Genomic DNA, 21,668 nt, shown 5'->3' with positions numbered 1-21,668 from the left:
CTGAGCTGGTTTGGACGTGTAGAGGAGGGATCATGAATATTTTGGACAAAGGATGCTGTGGATGGAGCTGCAGTGCAGGAGGAAAAGATGGAAACCGCAGAGGAAGTTCATGGATGCAGTCGAGAGTTGGTGTGACAGCGATAGGTTGAGATCTGGGCAGATGACCCGCTCTGTGCACCCCTACAGGGAGCAGCTGGAAAAACAAACAGACTGGTGTACAGGAGGTGGCCAAGCGACCACCAGGGGGTGCACTGGCATGTTTAGTTTATGAGCAGCATCAGTGTGATATAATGGGATACAGCTTAATGATATTGTGTCTGTGTAGGTTCTTAGTGATCCAGGTCTTGGTCATGATATTGCTTGACCGCAAAAAAGTGTCGCACAAATTCTCAAAATGATTTAAGGCCCAGAGTTACCACAGAGACACAAACGCCTGCAAAACGAGACATAAAACTTGACACAAAAAGAACTGAAGATGCACCAAAAGATGTAAAATTGCTTTAAAAAATGATGCCCTATATTAGCCAAAGTATTCCCTCAGCCATGCAAGTCACTGAAATCAAGCATCAGGCTGCAGATTGTTTCCACAAACATTTGTGTGTCGCTCTCAGGAGCTCGGGGAATCCCAGCGTGGTACCGTGATAGGATGCAACCTGTGCAACAAGTCCAGTCTTAAAGATTCCTCACTACTAAATATTCCAGCCGTGTGTCAGTGGTGTTATCGTGAAGTGGAAATGATTGGGAACGACAGCAACTCAGCCATGAACTAGTAGGCCATGTAAAGGTCGGTGGACGCTCAGGCACATGGTAAACAGAGGTCACTAACAGTGGACACTTGTTCTCTTACATGATGAATCACACTTCTCTGTCTCTGATGGGTGAGTCTGCGTTTGGTGGTGTCAGGAAGAATGGTGCATGTCTGACTACACGGTGCTGAGTGTAAAGTTTGGTGCAGGGGATGTTTAGAGTGAGGTTATATTCATGAGACGGGCTCAACTTTTAGCCCAACCAAGACATTTTAGATCATTTCATGCTGCCAACTCTTCATACATGAATGTGCATCAGTGAACAAAGAAAGGTCCACAAAGACGAAGATAAGCGACTTTAGTGTGGAAGAACTTGACAGGCCTGCACAGACTCCTGACCGTAACCTGACACAACACCTTTGGGATGAATTAGAAGAGTCTGACCCAGGCCTACTCATCCAACACCTGCGCTTGGCCTCACAAATGCACTTCTGGAAGGAAGGTCAAAAATTGCCATAAACACACCCCTAAACCTTGTGAAAAGTCTTTCCTGACGAGTTGAGGCTGATATGTACGGAGCCCCACAGGGGACATGGAAGAAAAAAAAAATAAGGCGGATTTTTGCGAGATCTCGCAAAACAAACTCGGGATCTCGCAAAAGTTTTAGCCACATTCTTCGGAGGCCGCCAGCTCGAAGCCGACCGGGAGGTCGAGGCACGATGTGCCGGGAAAGCGGTGTTCCTCCCGGCTGTAGTAGGTCTCGACCTCCCGTTAGCTTCGAGCTAGTGGGTGTCAGATCTCCGAAAACGTCGGAGCACTTTTATGCACTTAAATATGTGATGTCTTGTAAACCGAGCAGGTATCTGACGTTTACACAGCTACATTCACGCCTCAAAATATCTTAAAAGTGTATTTTGTGACCCAGAAAGAGTAATATTACAACTAAGTAGCTGCCGCCATTGTTGGAATTCAACTTTTGCGAGATCCAGAGTTTGTTTTGCGAGATCTCGCGAAAGTCCGTCTTAATCTTTTTTCTCCCATGTCCCCTGCGGGGCTCCGTAATTATGGCTGCAAAGACTGGGTCAAAATCCAATTACACCCTATAGATTAAGTCAGGATGTCCCTCAGGTTCACATGCATGTGATAGCAGACGAGCGATTTTGGTAATGTAGTGTACAAACGAACTACGAAACAAAAGCCAAGAGCGATGAAATGAGAAAGAGACAGAACGAGATTTTTAAAAACGGTAACATACATATTTAAGGTACCGTACTGCATGAAGATTCAAAAAGAACAAAAAGGCTTTACAAAAAAGGAAAGTCTGAAACTTTTGAAACAACATTTAACACGCGAGTCTATGAGGAGTGAATCGTTTTGGAGCCTCAAGTGGACACTAGAGGAACTGCAGCAGAAGCAGAAAGGAGCTGCAAAGATCAGTAAAAATGCCTCCAGGATTATGAAAAAGTTACAATAGAGAGATGTTTAGAGTCTTTTTCAATTGCAATATCTTCTCATAAAGAAGGCAAAAAAGCAAATTACACTGAAACAAAGCCTCACGGGAGCTGTAGTTGTCCTAATCAGGCACTATTGTTTTCTTTCATCTTGAGCAGCAGTGAATAAATTTGCGCTCTAGCTTCAGGGGGACGTGCCAACAGAGTCCATCCCCTCGGGTCAGCTCTGTGCTCCTGCAAGAAGCGCCTGGGATAACTGCTTTATTCCCGTAAACAGAAAAGGATGTTTTATTTTGCTCCTGCTTTCTCTGGCAGCGTGTCTGGATTCACTCCCATCTGCTCATCTGTTGCATATAAAGCGTGAACCTCAGGAATCCACCTCATCTGCTCTGCAGTCAGCGGCTGGTGTCATCTCACATCTTTATACGGTGGGTGTTTATTACAGAAACAGTTCTCTGGAAAAACAGTTTACAGTAAATTTGAATCTGCATAGAAACTATTGACACTGGCAGATAACTCAAATATTTGCCTCAAAATAGTACGGGGAGCAGCAGAGAATGAAAACGCTGATAAATGTTGGTTCAGCGGTTGGCAGATCGTCAGTAAATCCTGAAATTGAGACTTGAGTCTGTGTTCTTGATAAATAAAGCATTAAAAATATGCATAATTTTTTTTTTTTTTTAACTGAACGAGTCTCTTGGTTGGGCTCAGTTTTGCTCCTGAAGGTGTGAACATCTCTGAGCTCAGCCGTGTTTCCCACAGACAGTGGTGGAGTGTCCTGTTTCGGCTGCTTTATACCATCATGCAACTGTGTATGCAGGTGACGCTGTAATCTGACTCTGTGGATCAGGTGACGAACAACAGCACATATATACAGCTACACAGACTGTAGACTAACGGTTTTATTTCAGAGGGCCAGCTGGGTGCTGCTCCTGATGGGAGGGGGAATCCCTGACTGCTTCTTTGGTCCCTTTCCTCGGTGCCTATGTGTCAGTCTGTACAGGGTTTCCGAACAGATTATTTCTTCAGCAGATACAGTTTGAAAACCACCTCCGGGTTCCGATGCATGTTCTCAAAGTTACATTTCAGTTTAAGAAGTCCTGGTAAGTTTTAAGCCTGGTGTTAGTGCACTGCAGCACCACACAGACCACACAGACTCACAGTGGGGATGTAGCTCAGTGGTAGAGCGCATGCTTTGCATGTATGAGGTCCTGGGTTCGATCCCCAGCATCTCCAGGTTTTATACCATCAAGCTTCTGCACTTGGTCAAAGACATCCACACAAAACAAATAATCCTGAGGTCAAAATGTCAATCACGTGAAATAACTACAGGTTACAAAAGGTAACCCCGTTTTTAAAGCACAATACTGCAGAACACACTAGACTCCAAAATGCTTCATTTATGATGCATGTTATCATAGATAAGCTATAATTTAAGAATAGTACTGATATATTTCAGTCTAGTGTTATTTGTGTTAAATGACCACAAAAACCTACAGCACCTGAACCTTTAAGCACTAAACACACACGTCATAAATCTTAAAAAACAGAAGCAAAGAGTCAGGATGGCCGAGCGGTCTGAGGCGCTGAGGTTGGGCTGCTGTCTCCCCTGGAGGTGTGGGTTCAAATCCCACTTCAGACAGTAGCTTTTGTCCAAGTAAATGTTCAGAGGAGCTAAACTGTGCTGGCACCGTTCCTCTTCACCCTCTACACTGCAGACTTCTCCATCAACTCCCCACGCTGCCACCTACAGAAGTTCTCTGACGTCTCTGCCACAGTCGGCCTCATCACAGGTGAGGACGACTCAGAGTACAGACAGTGGACTCTGGACGTTGTTGACTGGTTTTTTACAGTGTGGTATGTTGGAGCAGCAGTTTATCTGCAGCTGAGAGGAAGAGGTTGGATAAACTAATCAGGAAGGCCGGCTCTGTTCTGGGATGCACCCTGGACCCAGTGCAGGTGGTGGGAGACAGAAGGACTCAGGCCAAAATAACATCTCTGATGGACAGAGTCTCCCACCACATGCATGTAGATGTTGCTGAACTGCAGAGCTGCTTCAGTGACAGACTGCTGCATCCTCGATGCATGAAGGAGCGTTTCTGCAGGTCCTTCCTCCCTGCAGCTGTCAGACTGTACAATCAACACTGCTCCCAACAAACAGATGTTTGCATCTGCGCTGTAACTGCAATATTTTATCAACTGATTCACACTATAACCAGGGTTTGCCTCTTATCTGTATTTAATTTTATTTAATTTAATAACTGTACAGTACTCTGTTTTTGGGAACCATTGTCCTTGATGTAAATATGTAAACATTGTGTATGTTTCTGTCCTGTGTACTGTTTGTTTGTATAAGTGTCTTTATCGCTGCTGTTACACCCAAATTTCCCGTTGTGGGACAATTAAAGGATTATTCTATTCTACCGATTCTTCAACTTCAACAAGGGGATGTAGCTCAGTGGTAGAGTGCATGCTTTGCATGTATGAGGTCCTGGGTTCAATCCCCAGCATCTCCAGGTTTTACACCATCAGGATTTGATCAAAGTTCAGAGATGATCATACTGAACAAACAACCATGAGGTCAAAAACTTAAAAAAACAAATCTCCTTAACACTAGGTTTACTAACCTGCGTAACTTCCCTAAACCCAACTCCCCCTAGAATTACTGGCTTTTTTATTTTCTGGTGCAAGTCCCGAGGTGTTAATCACCCCTGCTGAGATTTTCACAGGTCGTCAGCTCGTTTCTCCTCCAGCTTTTGTTGTGCAAACCACCCATTATCCTTGAGGCCTGGCACATTTGCATTTGTTTACTCAGAGTTGCTCACTCCAAGCCAGGCCAAACCTCTGTGTTACAACTTTCAGAAATGCCTGCCGTATCTGTACAAAATATCCCACACATTGACTGACCTGCAAATATAAAAGACACACATTCACACCTCTTTGCCATATTACATATGATATTTATATAAACCCATTCTGGGGTGAGGTTCATGTGAATTTACCATTCTCTATTTGTTTATCTTCTGACAACGTAAGATTACAAGTGTGCTCCAAAGCTTCCTTTGCCTGTTAGACGTGGGAATGCTGCAGACCATCAGAGAGTGCACGGTACATCAAGCCCGCAGAAAAGAGCCGGACTGGAATTTGTCAGTTCATGAACTGATGGCATTCATTTCAATCCTGTTTGTAAGAGCAATCATGTGTCCTGTTGGTGCCATTGTGGATTGCTGGTCAGAAGGATTTCTGGTGTCAGTAATCAAAGAGACAATGCCCCGAGATAGATTCATTTCAATTATGCAACACCATCGATTTGATGACAGGGACACGCGGGCAGAACGGGTGAAAACAGACAAATTTGCGGCGATCTCCGACATCTGGACACGCTTCAACGAGAACTGTGCTAAGAGTTTCACTCCAGGAGAACACATGACCATAGATGAACAGCTGTTCCCTACCAAGGTTTGTTGTCCATTCACACAGTATATTGCAACCAAGCCAGACAAATTTGGGATCAAGTTCTGGATCGCCATGGATTTGGACACCAAATATGTCTGCAGTGCATCTCCTTACTTAGGAAAGGACCCCAGTCGTCACAAGGGAGAGAGGCTGGCAGAGAACGTGGTCATGAAACTGATGGAGCCGTTTTTGGATGATGGGAGAAACGTCACAACGGACAATTTCTTTACTTCACTGTCACTGTCGCACAGACTGCTGCAGCGCAAAACAACATTACTGGGCACGGTGAATAAAGTCTGGCGTGAACTTCCTCAACTTGCAAGAAACTGGCAGAAAGAGGAAACCCAACACGATAGCAGACTATAACCACATGAAGGTATGTGAATGTGTGTACAATTTTACACCAGTGCTGCAATGTTTTCTGATGTGTGCTATACAGGCCTATAGAAAAAAAACCTATACTCATGACTCTCTCTCTCTGCTTTTACAGTGTGGTGTAGATGTGTTGGACCAAATGGCGCGGATGTAAGATCCGTAAGTATCCGTAAGAGCAGCAACATGCAGGTGGCCAGTAGCGGTTTTCTACAATATGCTGGACCTGGCGGCGGTGAATGGCTACATTTTGTACAAGGCATGTACAGGGTGGACAGGCAAAAGAAGATTGTTTCTGAGTCTTCTATCTCAGCAACTTCGTTGCCGATTCATGCAGCTCAAGGAAATATTAGCACAGAGGCAGGCTGCTGAAGCTGCTGCAGCTGCTGTGCCAGGGACTGTAAAGACAACGCAGTGCCAGGTGCAAGAGAGCTGCAACAGGAATCGCAGCAGGTTTATCTGTGCAACATGTCAGAAATTCACTTGTGCCAAATGCAGGGATGATGGACACTGGGTCTGCAAACGCTGTAAAGTTTGAAACACTTTGAAATAAAACAGACTTGTGTACCCATATATTGTGAATGTGTGTCTTTTGTATGTAGTTTGTAACACAGAGGTTTGCACACACACACACACTCACACACACACACACACACACACACACACACACACACACACACACACACACACACACACACACACACACACACACACACACACACACACAGCAAATCTGCATTTATTTGTCCCACAAGTGGAAAATCTGCATTGTCATTGCAAAAAAGTGGACAGTGCAAGACAAAAGCAGCTAAATAGAAACTGTACAAAGAGCACGGTATAGAAAGTGCACTATACAAACAATCTGGAAACATAAATATGGACACGTGTATTCAAAAATATTGGTGTGTGTGTATATATACACACACACACACACACACACACACACATATATATCTATATATATATATTTAAATATATACATATAGATATATATGTGTGTGTGTGTGTATAACTAGACTTTATGCATAATATGTAAGGTGTGGCTGTATAAATATATGTACAACTCTGTGTATATGTGTTTATGGACAGGCATGCAATGTAGTGACAAGGATTGACAAGCGCTACCATGGTGTATTGTACGCTGCAGGTAAGGAAGGAAAGTAGCCTTGCAGGGAAGGAAAGACCTGAATCTCTCATGGTTGGGGGTTGGGGGAGGGTGTCTTTGCACAACAAAAGCAGGAGAACAATGGAGCTGAAGACCTGTGAAAATCTCAGCGGGGTGCCAAGAGGTGTTAGGGTCGGGGGGAATTTACGCAAATTCGCGCATGCTAGTAAATCTAGTAGTAGGGACTGCAGCAGGGAAAAAAAGGCTCAGTAATTCTAGTGTTAAATTACCACAGAAACCCACCAGACCAAAAACCCTTTAATGGTCTATAAAAATGTGGGGAAAGAATCGGCATAGCGCTATAATCACAAAAGAAGTCTAACAGACTCAGACGGCAATAAATCAACACAAAATGTCCACAAGAAAAGCAGCGAGGTGTGCTTCGCATGTGTGAGGTCCTGCGTTCAAATGCCAGCAGCTCCAGGTTTTATGCTTCTGAAGTTGATCGACGTTTGACCTGAGGTTAAAATGACACGTGACGAGGTTTATAGCACTAAACATGATAAGTCCTGAATCTTTCGGTGGTTGGCTTTCAGGAAAAGTAAGACAAAAAATGTCCACAAGACTCAAGGACCATCACGTCTACGCTGTGCGTTTGTGAGGTGTTTCATGAAATTTTGGTTACTATTAGCAAATTGCGTTGTGTGCTGAGAGACACTTTTAGAGCACTTCGCTCTCGCTCTGCAGGCCTACTTGTTGTTCCTAGAGTATTTAAAAGTAGAATGGGAGGCAGAGCCTTCAGTTTTCAGGCCCCTCTTCTGTGGAACCAGCTTCCAGTTTGGATTCGGGAGACAGACACTATCTCTACTTTCAAGATTAGGCTTCAAACTTTCCTTTTTGCTAAAGCATATAGTTAGGGCTGGACCAGGTGACCCTGAATCCTCCCTTAGTTATGCTGCAATAGACGTAGGCTGCCGGAGGATTCCCATGATGCATTGAGTTTTTCCTTTCCAGTCACCTTTCTCACTCACTATGTGTTAACAGACCTCTCTGCATTGAATCATATCTGTTATTAATCTCTGTCTCTCTTCCACAGCATGTCTTTATTCTGTCTTCCTTCTCTCACCCCAACCAATCACAGCAGATGGCCCCGCCCCTCCCTGAGCCTGGTTCTGCTGGAGGTTTCTTCCTGTTAAAAGAGAGTTTTTCCTTCCCACTGTCGCCAAAGTGCTGCTCATAGGGGGTCATATGATTGTTGGGTTTTTCTCTGTATCTATGAAGCGCCTTGAGGCGACTTTTGTTGTGATTTGGCGCTATATAAATAAAATTGAATTGAATTGAACTTTCAAAGATATCTACACTGTACAAATAACCACGCAGTCAAAATGTCCGTCACATAAATGTCAACAACATACGTATGTCAATTACAAAGAGACTCAACAAGACATTTGTTCGGCAACCTCACACACGACCCCACACGACAGGTTGAGGTAAGGTCTCAGAGTGATTTCACTCATAACCTTTGGTGATGACCAACTCCTGTTTCCACACCTCGGCTCATGTGACAATGCACATGATTAATTGTGGGTCAACGACCTCCTTCAGGAACAACCCTCACTGGGGTTTAAATTAGAGGTGGGAATCACCATACATCCCACGATACGATATTATTGCAATTTTTAAAAATATTTTGCGATATTCAGATTCTGTACATAAAGGTAAACTTTATCAATATTCATTTTCTCTAATATCAAAGTCTCACACTCAGTCTTTCTCTCATTTCAGTTTTATTGTTGACAAACTGAACGGTTTGTATTACAGTCTAGTCCAACTTAACTGAATCAACCATCTGGTACAATTATAGCTATTCTGAACTATGCAGTTTATGAAAACTATGCAGCCCCTTCAGCAACTGAAGAATTTGAAAGTAAATGAAAACAAAATATAATTTTACATTAAATAAAAAAGTTTTAAACTTAATTAAAATAAAACATGTCTTAAATTAAAATAAGTAAACTGTCATGTTTATTGCTGCCAAAAACAAGTTAAACACATTTGGACAGTGAAGGAATGTCAGGATTCTTGCTCAGAAAAAGGATCAACATGCTCTGAAGTCAGAGCACAAAAACCTTTTTTGTAACAAAATATCGATTTCTGCTGTCCCTGTATCCATACATTATTAGCAAACAAAATATCACGATGCTACATAGTATCGATTTTTTCCCCCACCCCAGTTTAAATACTCTTTACCAAATTGTTTTAAGACTGAAAAAGCCTCTTAAGAAGTGAAACATCTTTACAAAACTTCATGAAGTCCAGTTACTTTCCCCCCCAAAGCTGCTGAGAGTTGCCTTGAACTTGGTTGCCTGACCAAGTTTATACCATCAAGCTTCTGGATCTTCTTGATTGTTCTTGATCAAAGTTCAGCAATATGTGTGATGGGGATGTAGCTCAGTGGTAGAGCGCGTGCTTCGCATGTATGAGGTCCTGGGTTCAATCCCCAGCATCTCCAGGTTTTATACCATCAACCTCCAATATATTAAACCTTTGTAAAGCTGCCATCAGTTTGCTCCTGCAAGCTTTGAAAACAGATGCCTTTCCACACACACCTGTTGAGTTCCCAGCCCTGCACACTAACAGAAACAAACATCAGCTCAACTCAAACACACTCTCACAGCACCTGTTTCGTCCCTTCTTTGAGCGACCAATGACAGCTACATGCACACGCCCACGCTCAGCCTCAGATGTTGAATATTTTATCAAAATGGTCACATGGTTTCAGCTCTGAATGATTAAACAAGGCCATCTCCTCTCGTCACATATCCACCAGCTCTGCATTGGACGGAGGAATCTGCCTCAGGAGGGAAACTGAACAGCAAGTGAGTGTGTTACCTGTGTGCTCTGCTGTGCATGTTCAGACTGCACGATTTGTGTTCTTATCAGTTTTTAAGCCTCAGACTGTCTCTTTGCTCTTTTGAAGCTAGTCTGTTTTTGTAGGGCTGATTTCAGTTTAGGTGTTGACTGAACTTGTATGTTTGAGTATGAAGCTCTAAAACAGACGAGAGCTTTCAATGTGCAGGTGTAGAAGTTCGCCTGTGCACGATTACGTTTTAGACTCCATGTTCGAACCTTTCCATCATGAAACAGGATCCTCCTTGGACATCATTAAAGTTTCAGAGAGGGAGTCTCGCTCTAGTGAGTGAGGAGAACTGCTGATGGTATCCCAGCTTCATTAGCATGGAACGATTTTAAAACACACCAGCAGGACCAGAGGCTTCAAAGTTTCAAATGGCTGTGAATGTTTCTTTTGGAAAGCTTGAATACAGAAATGATGAGACACTAAGTGACTACTATGATACTCAAAATAAGAGATTTAAAGTAACTGCTAAGAGATTCAAAACAATAACAACAACAAATACCACCTGAGGAACTTCCTAACCACAAAGGCTACGTTCACACTGCAGGTCTTAAAGCTCAAATCCGATTTTTTTGTCTGCTCCTTCACACTACAAATAAAATGTGACAGCAAACGCGCTCTAGTGTGAACGCTCAAAGCGGCCGCATGCGCAAAAGAAGACGTCACACACAACACGCTCTGTTTAGACCCAGAGCAAACTATTGTTTGACTGATGCCCTTAATATAAAGACTTCGGACTTTACGTTTCCCAATTTTTGCTTTAAGTTATTTTGTTATTGACATAATAATTTAGATAACCTAATAATGATCCTTATTGCTGTTTTAGAGGAGCGGTGCTTCAAAGGATAGTTGCAGATTTCTGTCAGAATCTGCAGATTATACAGAACAAATAAAATGTTCGCATTGTCTTCCCAACAGTTTCACTAACATCTACGCTGGATGGCCAGGAAGCGTTCCCGATGTCTTCTCCGGCGCTGATAATTGGCGTCTGTCTTGTGTCGGTGACGTAAAAGACGGATTTAATGCGACTTGACCGTCAAACAGCAGTCGCTTTCTAAAACATCGGATATGTATCGGATTCAGTACCACATACGAAAGTGACCCAGATTGGATTTGAAAATATCGGATTTGTGCCGTTCACACTGTCACACCATGATCGGATATGGGTCGCAGAGGGTCAAAAAAATTGGATTTGATGCGCTTTCGCCTGCAGTGTGAACGTAGCCTAAGAGACTCCAAGCAATCACAAAAAGAAACAAATGACCAGAAATGCACTCAGAATCTCTGCACAGAGACTTAAAGAACCACAACGACATTCAAACAACTCTGTTGTTTAAACTACTTTCGTCTACTCCCTTGTCATAACAGGTCACTGTAGTGGCTAACTCTGTGTCTTTGTTTTGGCAGAGTTTATATGCAGATGCCCTTCCTTATGTTACCCTACAGGGGGTAGAATCAAACAAGCAATCTTTCGCTTCGTCAAATGACCACAGATAGACTAAAAAAAGATTCAAACTGCTGCCAACAGACTTAAATGATCGTAAAGAGCCTCAAAGAAAACAGAAATGAACACAATGAAGAGATCCAATCATGTTATCTATCAAACCCTCCACTGTAATCCATGAAGTGCTGCAGTCTGCTCCTTTTCTTTTCACAGAGTTTCTGCGCCCTCTTTAGACTTCTGTTTCATGGAGACTCATGATGATGTGAAAGTATGAGACAGTGACAAAAGGAAGGTGGAAGGAGTGCACAACTCACCAACATTAACAGGTATTAACCAGGGTTAGTGATGGCGGCGTGGCTTGGTCGGGTATCACTGGGGGATGCCTGGTACAACATGTACTCTCGCTTGCTGAGGACCAAACCTGTGGGCTCCATGGCCCACAGCTCAGACGACCTCACCGAGCTCGCAGAGGGGTCGGCGGTCGGGCTGGCCAAAGTCCTCACCACTGTGGACCTGGTCTCCCTCGGTGTGGGAAGCTGTGTTGGCACAGGGATGTATGTCGTTGCGGGGCTGGTTGCTAACGCGATGGCTGGGCCTGGGGTCATTCTGTCCTTCATAATTGCAGCGGTGGCGTCCATACTGTCAGGTAAGCAAAAGTTTTTAAGCATTCTAACCAACCAAACAAGAGATTTAGAACAATCTGGCCACATGTGCGTCTTTTGCGTGAAGGTGTGTGCTACGCAGAGTTCGGTGTGCGGGTCCCCAAAACGACCGGTTCGGCGTACACCTACAGTTATGTGACTGTTGGAGAATTTGTGGCGTTCTTCATCGGCTGGAACCTGATCCTGGAGTACCTGATCGGCACAGCGGCAGGGGCTTCAGCTCTCAGCAACATGTTCGACTCGCTGGCCAATCACAGCATCAGTGACTTCATGATAAAACACCTGGGCACGGTCAGAGGCCTCGGTCAGTGCCTCCAAAACTGCTTTTGTGATTTGTTTACCATTTGCAGTTTATTTACTAGATTTACCTCTAAGCTAATTTATGTTATGTTGAATAATAAAAATAATAGTTAATACCTGATGCTTAAACTCTTTGTCCTTCTGTCTCAGGTAAAGGCGAGGACACGTATCTTGACGTTCTGGCTTTGTTCATTGCCCTGCTGGTCACTGCTGTAATCGCTCTTGGAGTGCGTAACACTGTGGGTTTCAACAATGTCCTGAATGTGGTCAACCTGGTGGTCTGGGTCTTCATGATTATCGCCGGACTCTTCTTCATCTCTAGCAGCAACTGGGAGGGTGGCAAGTTCCTCCCGTATGGCTGGTCAGGGGTGAGAAACTGTTTTGCTAAAGGGGCTCTATCAACTAATTTCCATCTTCCAATCAAGAGGTTACATTTTTTTTGGAAGATGGGTGACTTTCTCTGAATGTGCTTCTGTACCTGTCAAAATGGAGTTCTTTCTCCCCAGTGTCACCAATTGCTTGGTCACAGGAAACTGTATGATTGCTGGGATTCCCTGTCAAATATTCTTTCCTATATAAAGCATCTTGAGATGACTGTGTTGTGAATTCATGCAAATTTTAAATTGAATTTTATAAATAGATTGAAAAGTGAAAGTTAAAGAGTCAACTTTTGTGCAATTACAAAGGCTTAAATTCATCTTGCATGAGTTAGCTTAGCGTTAGCTTTACCCACTGAGCAAATATCTGTTGATCTGAGGTTTGGGGGATTTTTAAACTGCTCAGATCTAAAGTTTGGGTTTAGAGATCACCTAGTCATTGTTTCAGAAAAGCAAAAGCATCAAAGCAAACAAACGAGCAGTTCAAGACTTGTACATTTTGATCAGTTGTAAAGGGGACATGCACTGAGGTTGATTTCTGTTCCCAAAAAGCTAACCCACAGACGCTATGACATCAGAAAGATAAAAAACAGTCAGAAGCCTGAACCTTTTACTGACTAGAATTTTTTGTGAATGCACTGACTTCATTATTTTAAACAATTATCCATGTTTAATATGGGAATCTAGCATCGGAACAGCATAATCTTTATATTACAGAGACCAAACAAAAGCAGAATATGTCCACATTTTTAAGATGTAAACTGTGAGATGTTTTAGTAACCCGTTCTTTCTGTTCAGGTGATGCAAGGTGCAGCAACCTGTTTTTACGCCTTCATTGGCTTCGACATCATCGCAACGACAGGAGAGGAGGCCAAAAACCCCAACACCTCCATCCCTTACGCCATCACTGTCTCGCTGGTCACCTGCCTCACTGCCTATGTGTCGGTCTGTACAGAGTCCTGCATGTTTTTTTTTAACTCAGCCAAATTAATTTCCCCATCAAATTATTTCTTCTGCCTTTTTAGTCCTGATATGTTCAAGCCTGATGTCAGTTGTGATAAAACTACACAGTGTAATGCAGCACATATGTGTGATGGGGATGTAGCTCAGTGGTAGAGCGTGTGCTTTGCATGTATAAGGTCCTGGGTTCAATCCCCAACATCTCCAGTTTTTACCTCTGTCTCTAGGCAATCAAGCTTCTGGACTTGACTACAGCAGACATGTGTCAAGGCTTTATGGCACCAAATGTGTGAGAAGTCCTGAATCTTTGGGTGCTTCATCATCAAAAAAACTATTAGGATAACTAAGATACAAATAAATGCTAAATCACAGAGAGCCCTTAAATTACTACAAAAACCTACCAGACCAAAACCTTCTGATGAGCCATAAAAATGTGTGAAACAGATGAAGTCTGCTTTCCCAACAAGGGGATGTAGCTCAGTGGTAGAGCGTGTGCTTCGCATGTATGAGGTCCTGGGTTCAATCCCCAGCATCTCCAGGTTTTATGCCATCAAGCTTTTGAGCTCTCACGTCTTGCACATGCATAGGGAAGTTTTTCATTTCCTTAAGGTCAGTCTATAATTTGCTTTTGTGAGGTGAGCTCTAATGATCACAAATACACTTAATATAGGTAGAAGAGATTATTAGGACAACAAAATAAGACTCAAAGCACAGAGACGTAAGTGGCCACAAAGAGGCTCAAAATGACTACAGGATGCATATCACAACTATAAGAGAGTCAAACATCAGTAAACAGACTCATGAAGTCCCAAATGTTTCGGTGGTTAGGAAATATAAGGTAACTAAAAAAAACAACCCAATATACTTAGAAAATGATCTTGATGCATGCACAAAACTCCAGGTAAGGAAATCCAGAAAGTGGATTCTGTTCATCTGGACGAAGAGTTTACAGCGGGAGAAACATTTCATCCAAGTGACTTCTTCAGTCTCTGCTGACTGCAGATTTCCCCAACTTATACACAGCATATCTGCATAATGACCAAAACTAGCACCACTGACTAACAATGGGGCCTGAGGTCAGTTTCATTAACATTAAAATGCAAATTATCATGACCATTGATGAATGGCCATGAGTCCATCCAGAGAGATGGCTCAGTCACAGCATTGTAAGATGGTGAAAAAAGGTCCTAAGAACCCCTCCTTGATTCAGACATTCAAAGATAAAATTATCAGAAATACACTTAATATAACTACAAGCGACTTATGACAACACAGAGACTCAAAAAACAAAACAAAACGCAGAGACACAAGTGGCCACAAAGTGACTCAAACATCAGATGCGCATTAGATTACCACCAAAAACCTACCAGACCAGAGCTTATGACGGGCTATAAAATTGTTAGCTACACATCCACAAGGGGATGTAGCTCAGTGGTAGAGTGCATGCTTTGCATGTATGAGGTCCTGGGTTCAATCCCCAGCATCTCCAGAGGTTTTCTCGATGTCCAGGCCATCAAGCTTCCAGACGGGACTGCAGCGTACATTGATTCGGTTAATGAGAAGAATCAGCCTTTTGGGATTTTCCTCGTCATCCCAGAAGGTTGATCATAGGTCAGTCTATACATCGCATGCATCAAGACGGCCACAAAGATTCCAAATCACCACAAAACCTTCAAAATAACCACTGACATCCTCAAAAGAGTGACCTCTGTCTTTTGGATGTAGAAATTATGTGTTGGGTGGCCTCAGTCGGTGACATGATTTGGTGAGGCAATTTTTCAGGGGTGAGGTTGTTCTTAGTGAAAAGTTGAGTGGAGAATCTGATTAAGGCTACATCCACACTAATGCGTTTTTGTTTGAAAGCGCATCGCTTTCTCTCCGTTTTGGCTGAAAACGCATACATGTGAAAAAGGTGCTTTTGCGTCACAGTGTGGACAGGAAAACTGAGACTTTTTGAAAAAAAATGACACATTTTAGTAATGTGATGCAGTCATGTGACCAATTAAACAAAGATAGTGGAGGGCATTATACAGCAGTTGTTTTGTTTAGCAGCCCTATCAGAGATTCATATCAATCATGCTCCACAGAGCTTTTCTTCAAATTCTTTCACTCTCACTCGCTTTTGCAACTTTGTACTTTTGTGTTACTTGCAGCAACAACTCCACCTCATTGTTAGTCCATTTAAAAAAATATTCTGCTGCGACGTTTCAAAGAGCTGGAAAGTAAATACACGGCAGACAGAAATGAGGCAGGTCGAATCTTCCTGCGTTTCATGCATGCGCAGTACTGGAACGTGAGCGTTTTCGTCCGTTTCAATGTGGACGCACAACTCTGTGAAAACGACTGAAAACGATAGTGTGGATGCAGAGCGTTTTCAGACGAAAACGCCGTTTTCAAATCTATCCAGGCTACTGTGTACGGAGCCTAAGTCCTTGAAAAAGTGGTTTCACCCTAAACCTCTGATGACCCACACCTTTTTCACACCTTGGCTCATGTGATAAGGCATGATTAATAGTGGGTCAACGACCTCCTTAAGGGACAATCTCACTAGGGTTTAAATACCCAGGACTCTTCACCATTTTGTTTTAGAACTGAGAAAGCCTCTTGGATGAGAGGTGACGCATCTTTACAAAACTTCATGAAGTCCAGTGGCTTCATTTTCCCCAAAGCTCCTTATACTAAAATGATCTAGATGACCTATAGCCTACACTGATAGCGTCATCTAGCAACACTTAGGTTTGTGCCAAATAGGGGATGTAGCTCAGTGGTAGAGTGCATGCTTTGCATGTATGCTGTCCTGGGTTCAATCCCCAGCATCTCCAAAATTTATGCCGCACATCTTTGGATGGATAGTGGAGTGTTCCATATCCCACACTGGTCAGTCTACACTGTGCTCTTGTGAGATGTTTCATAAAATGTGGTCACTGTTAGCAAATTGTGGTTGGGTGCTGAGAGAAAACGTCACAGATATCAACACTAAACAAAAAGCCACGCAGTGAAAATGTCCATCACATAACGTGGCAACAAGATACATACGTAGACAATTACAAACAGCCTCTAAATGTCACCAACACTCTTTGAACCTTTTAGTGTAGGTTAATTTTTCCATCTGGGAAATGTCCTGTATTATGTTAGCCCATTAGAACTTATCCGGGGCATTAGGTTTGAGCCAAAGTCTTGTTATAGGCTTCCATGCTACAGTTAATACTATCTTTGTTAGGTAGACAACAAAGCGACTCAAAAAACAAAACAAAACACAGAGACACAAGTGGCCACAAAGAGACTCAAACATCAGTAAATAGTTCACAAGATTCAAGGACCACAGATGTACATTAAATTACCACAAAGACCTACCATGCCAGAGGCCATAAAAATGTCAGAAACTGGTGGCACCAACAAGGGGATGTAGCTCAGTGGTAGAGCGTGTGCTTCGCATGTATGAGGTCCTGGGTTCAATCCCCAGCATCTCCAGGTTTTATCTCAATCTCCAGGCCATCAAGCTTCTACAGGAGCCATTGATCCGGTCAATGAACACAATCAGAGTTTAGGATTTACCAAAATCATAGGTGAGTCTTTTGTGGTCGTCTTGATGCATGCTCACTCATCCAGGGATTTACCTGGATGATCACCACTAAAAGATTCCAAATCACCACAAAACCTTCAAAATAACCACTGACATCCTCAAAAGAGTGACCTCTATCCTTTAGATGAAGAAATTATGTGTTTGGTGAACTCAGTTGGTGACATGATATGGTGAGGCGATTTTTCAGGGGTGAGGTTGTTCTTAGTGAAAAGTTCAATGGAGAACCTGATTAAGTCCTTGAAAAAGTGGTTTCACCCTAAACCTCTGATGATGACCCACGCCTTTTCCACACCTTGGCTCATGTGATAAGGCACATGATTAATAGTGGGTCAACGACCTCCTTAAGGGACAATCTCACTAGGGTTTAAATACCCAGGACTCTTCACCATTTTGTTTTAGAACTGAGAAAGCCTCTTGGATGAGAGGTGACACATCTTTACAAAACTTCATGAAGTCCAGCGGTTTTATTTTCCCCCAAGCTCCTTATACTCCATGATCTAGATGACTGACCTATGACCTACACTGATAGTGTCATGTAGCAACACTTAGGAGATGCACATTTAAGGGGATGTAGCTCAGTGGTAGAGCGCAAGCTTTACATGTATGCTGTCCTGGGTTCAATCCCCACCATGACCGTCTTTTATACCATCAAGCTTCTGAACTTCAACGTGTTGATGCATTCTCAATCATCCAGGTAAGTAAATCTCCAAAAGATGACTCTGTTAATCTGGACGCAATGTTTTCAGTGGGAGAAACGTTTTGTCACTCATCCAAATGACCAGCCCACCGAAGGAACAATGGGCTGGGAGGTCATGGGTTTCAGTCATTATGCAAATTGTAAAAAAAGCACTGCTGGTATTTACAATAAGAGTGCAATGACAAGACTCAGAGATCTGACCCTGTGGTATGTGTATTTCCACGAGTTTGTATTTGTGAAATGATTCGATTGCAAATGTTCCAAAAGTCACAGACACTGTTAAGAGAGTTGGTACAGTGACTCTAACAGCCACATCTCCTGATTTAAGACAGTATCAGCCAGTTGAAAGATAAACTGTAAGAATATCTGCATTACATATGACCTCTTAATCACCTTTATCTAAGTGTTCATTCCTGATAAAACGGTTGTAAAAATAGATATATGATAATAGAGTCTCTCACACCCCTGCATTTTTTTATTTAACAGGTGAGTGTGATCCTAACTCTCATGGTTCCCTATAACCTGATCGACGGCTCGGCTCCTCTCATGGAGATGTTTGCTGTGCATGGCTTCATGTGGGGGAAGTACACTGTGGCTGTGGGCTCTATCGCTGGACTCACCGTCTCTCTGCTTGGCTCCCTGTTTCCGATGCCCAGGGTCATCTATGCTATGGCACGGGACGGACTGCTGTTCAGGTGAGGAGGTACATGAAAACACACAGTCAGCTTAAGGACTTTTAATAAGATGTGTTTTTGTGTCTGTGTTTTAAGGTTTCTGTCTCACGTGACTGCACTCACACACACTCCCACGGTGGCATGTGTGGTGTCGGGGAGCCTGGCGGCCGTGCTCGCTCTGCTGGTGAGCCTCAGGGACCTGATTGAGATGATGTCCATTGGCACCCTGCTGGCTTACACTCTGGTCAGTGTGTGCGTGCTGCTGCTTCGCTATCAGCCTGACGAACAGACCGACACACATCAGTTTGAGTCTGAAGTTCAGGACATGGACGGCCTGAAGCACGAAGATGCCAAAGACGATCAGATCTTGAGCGAGAATGACGGGTCGTCTTCGTACCACACCGGCAGGACGGAGGGGGAGGGAGATGACTCTGATTTTCATACAGGCCACCCCTCACTGCTGAAAAGGCTTCTGGGAGGTCATTACTACACCCTGCGGCTGCGTTTGGGAATGCCTGATGCGTCAGTTCGACCAACCCCAGCCACCGGCCGCATAGTGACCAGATGCACTCTCTCCCTCTTCTTCATGTCCTTCCTCCTCTGGTCTACCATAATATTTGGGGTTGAGCAGGGCACAGGTGCTGGGGCAGTGATTTCTGGACTGATGGCGACAATGATGGCAGGGTCATTAGCGAAGCTTTTGATTATGATCATACAGCAACCAGAGAGCACCAGGACCCTGCCCTACATGGCACCATGTGTCCCCTTTGTCCCTGCAGCAGCCATATTGGTCAACAGTTACCTCATGCTTAAACTGTCTCCACTCACCTGGGCAAGGTTCACCATCTGGTGCCTCATAGGTGAGCTGAAACAATCTTGACAATAGAGTATTGTAGATTTGAAATGGAGCATTAATCAGTAATTCAATGACAATCAGTTTATTTAAATATTGAGTTATATATTAAAAGGAGAAAACACCAGGTGATAAAGCAGTCGTTTTGTTATCTGGTTGCTTGGTTGGCTCGTTAGTTGCATGACCTGTTGACTGATGGGTAAGTTGTTTGGTTGGCTGCTTGACTACTTGCTTGGTTTATTAGTTGTTTGGTTGGCTAGCTTTTTGATTCGCTGGTTGGGTGTTTTGGTTGCTCTGATGCTTGGTACAAACTTTTTTAAGATGCAATAAGCACAACAAAGAAGAGAGAAAATACTTTACATGTGAGGTGTGTATCCAGGATTTTGTAAGAGCTCCATTTTTGTGACAAATATTCGCTTCATAAAGGTTGACAATCCTACACAAACTGATCTCTGTACCTACTGACCCACCCTCTACCGCATATCCATCCTCAGGTCTGTTGATCTACGTTTGTTATGGAGTGTGGCACAGCACGCTGGAGCTGAATGCTCGGGAGCAGCAGGCACATGCCAGTTCCTACCAGCGCTATGACGACCACTTGGATGACACCTTCTCCCCCGGTGACGACCTTTACACCCAGGAGCAGGACGAGAGACCGTATCAGGGGTGGTCTGCACCCGAGGAGAGAGGATACCACCACCAGCAGGGAAATCAACACGAGATCCAATACGAGGACCAAGAGAGTGGAGAGCAGGAGCAGAGCCAGTATGAAGATAATGGGGACCAGTATGGATACCAGTCTGGAGCAGGAGGCCAGTATATGGAGACAGGCAGTAGGTCCAAGGGAAGGACCAATTATGGGTTTAATGATGAAGAGGAGAACTGAGTGATATGAAAGAGTGAATAAAACGTACGTATGAGGCAATATTTGAATATTTGTGGAAGCTTTTATGAAAACTGGGATCAGATATCAGCGGAGGAAGGAGGGCACTGAGAGAAGCCAACAGCAGAAGCTTCAAAACAGTCGAACCTGTTTGGGTCGAAAGCAACTGGACTTCTTTACTCCAGCTTCTGCAACCTTTCGGACGAGAAGTGAAATGTGTTTGAGAACTTAAAAGAAGTCCAGCTGCCTTTGAAGATCTACCTGTATGAATGTACACAAACACCCACCTGCCTCTGACGACCTGACAGTGACCGTTAATGAAACAAGTTGGACTTGTGTGAGAAGAAGTGTTGTTACAAAACAAACCTGCCTTAATCTTACTTTATTCTTTTTCTATTCTTTAGTTTTCAGCAGAGGTTCAAAAGGATCCAGACTGTGTAGACGCCCATCTGTTGTTTAAATCAAGACGAACTGAGCATGCTTGAGTGAGATGCTTATCTTTTTAAAGTTAATTTCCTGTTATTTTGAACAGGCACAAGCACCGATACTATATAAAGCATTTTTTGGATTTTTATTAGCACTATTCATGTGCTGCATGTCTTCAGGCTAACTTTTTAGACACCAAAAGGCTTATGACCTTAAGATCAGGACCTTTTCATAGTGACTAATCCCAACCATACGCAAACATGTTAACGACTAACCTCGTGTGATGGATGGATCATCTTAGATGTTCTCTTTACTGAAGTTTGGTCTTTTTTTAGCATCTTCTTCGAGCTGTATGAAGACATTTTCTCTGCCAATCAGGCCAACGTGAACTTTTACTGAGAACAGTTTAACCCTTATTGTCCATCTTCCCAGTGCTGATGTGTTTATATTAACCTAACCATAGCTTTGTAGATAGCCACCAGGTAGTACATCATCATATCTCAATTAGTCCAAAAGAATTTGGACTGATTACCATACAGCATTTGCTTTGAACCATGCTCATATTAAATGTTTATACTTTTTGTGCCTAAAGGTCACTCAGGCCACTTGCACATGGTTCTTTGCAGTATCACTGCTTCCTTTTGCACTTCCAGGTCTTTGTTGTCTTCTTTTCTGCTTCCCATAGCCGTTCACAGAAGTCTGTTCAGAGACAGTGAACAGCACACACTGCTTTAGCTTTTCCTCCGGTTTTGTTTGAGTTCT

General features: G+C 43.3%; 1 protein-coding gene and 8 non-coding genes across 9 annotated transcripts; all 9 read left to right on the top strand.

Annotated features, from left to right (window-relative positions):
* The first annotated feature begins 3,361 nt into the window (after nucleotides 1–3,361).
* trnaa-ugc (transfer RNA alanine (anticodon UGC)) lies at nucleotides 3,362–3,433 on the top strand. The gene has a single exon. It is a non-coding gene; the product is annotated as a tRNA-Ala (tRNA).
* Nucleotides 3,434–4,641: 1,208 nt separating this feature from the next.
* trnaa-ugc (transfer RNA alanine (anticodon UGC)) lies at nucleotides 4,642–4,713 on the top strand. Its single transcript has one exon. It is a non-coding gene; the product is annotated as a tRNA-Ala (tRNA).
* A 4,857-nt stretch (nucleotides 4,714–9,570) lies between these two features.
* trnaa-cgc (transfer RNA alanine (anticodon CGC)) lies at nucleotides 9,571–9,642 on the top strand. Its single transcript has one exon. It is a non-coding gene; the product is annotated as a tRNA-Ala (tRNA).
* Nucleotides 9,643–11,836: 2,194 nt separating this feature from the next.
* Nucleotides 11,837–20,483, top strand: slc7a14b (solute carrier family 7 member 14b). Its single transcript, XM_006807465.2, has 7 exons — nucleotides 11,837–12,137; nucleotides 12,221–12,457; nucleotides 12,604–12,821; nucleotides 13,629–13,775; nucleotides 18,557–18,765; nucleotides 18,841–19,604; nucleotides 20,092–20,483. Exons 1-7 carry the CDS (start codon nucleotides 11,837–11,839, stop codon nucleotides 20,481–20,483), a joined length of 2,268 nt encoding a protein of 755 aa, XP_006807528.2.
* trnaa-ugc (transfer RNA alanine (anticodon UGC)) lies at nucleotides 13,926–13,997 on the top strand. The gene has a single exon. It is a non-coding gene; the product is annotated as a tRNA-Ala (tRNA).
* On the top strand, nucleotides 14,257–14,328 carry trnaa-cgc (transfer RNA alanine (anticodon CGC)). The gene has a single exon. It is a non-coding gene; the product is annotated as a tRNA-Ala (tRNA).
* Nucleotides 15,208–15,279, top strand: trnaa-ugc (transfer RNA alanine (anticodon UGC)). The gene has a single exon. It is a non-coding gene; the product is annotated as a tRNA-Ala (tRNA).
* Nucleotides 16,541–16,612, top strand: trnaa-ugc (transfer RNA alanine (anticodon UGC)). Its single transcript has one exon. It is a non-coding gene; the product is annotated as a tRNA-Ala (tRNA).
* Nucleotides 17,190–17,261, top strand: trnaa-cgc (transfer RNA alanine (anticodon CGC)). The gene has a single exon. It is a non-coding gene; the product is annotated as a tRNA-Ala (tRNA).
* Nucleotides 20,484–21,668: the final 1,185 nt, after the last annotated feature.

Source organism: Neolamprologus brichardi, chromosome 9 (assembly GCF_056152115.1).
Source record: "Neolamprologus brichardi isolate AB-2024 chromosome 9, ASM5615211v1, whole genome shotgun sequence".
NCBI classification, from domain to species: Eukaryota; Metazoa; Chordata; class Actinopteri; order Cichliformes; family Cichlidae; genus Neolamprologus; species Neolamprologus brichardi.
The sequence above is the reverse complement of the archived record's forward strand: the minus strand, read 5'-3'. Positions and strand labels throughout refer to the sequence as shown.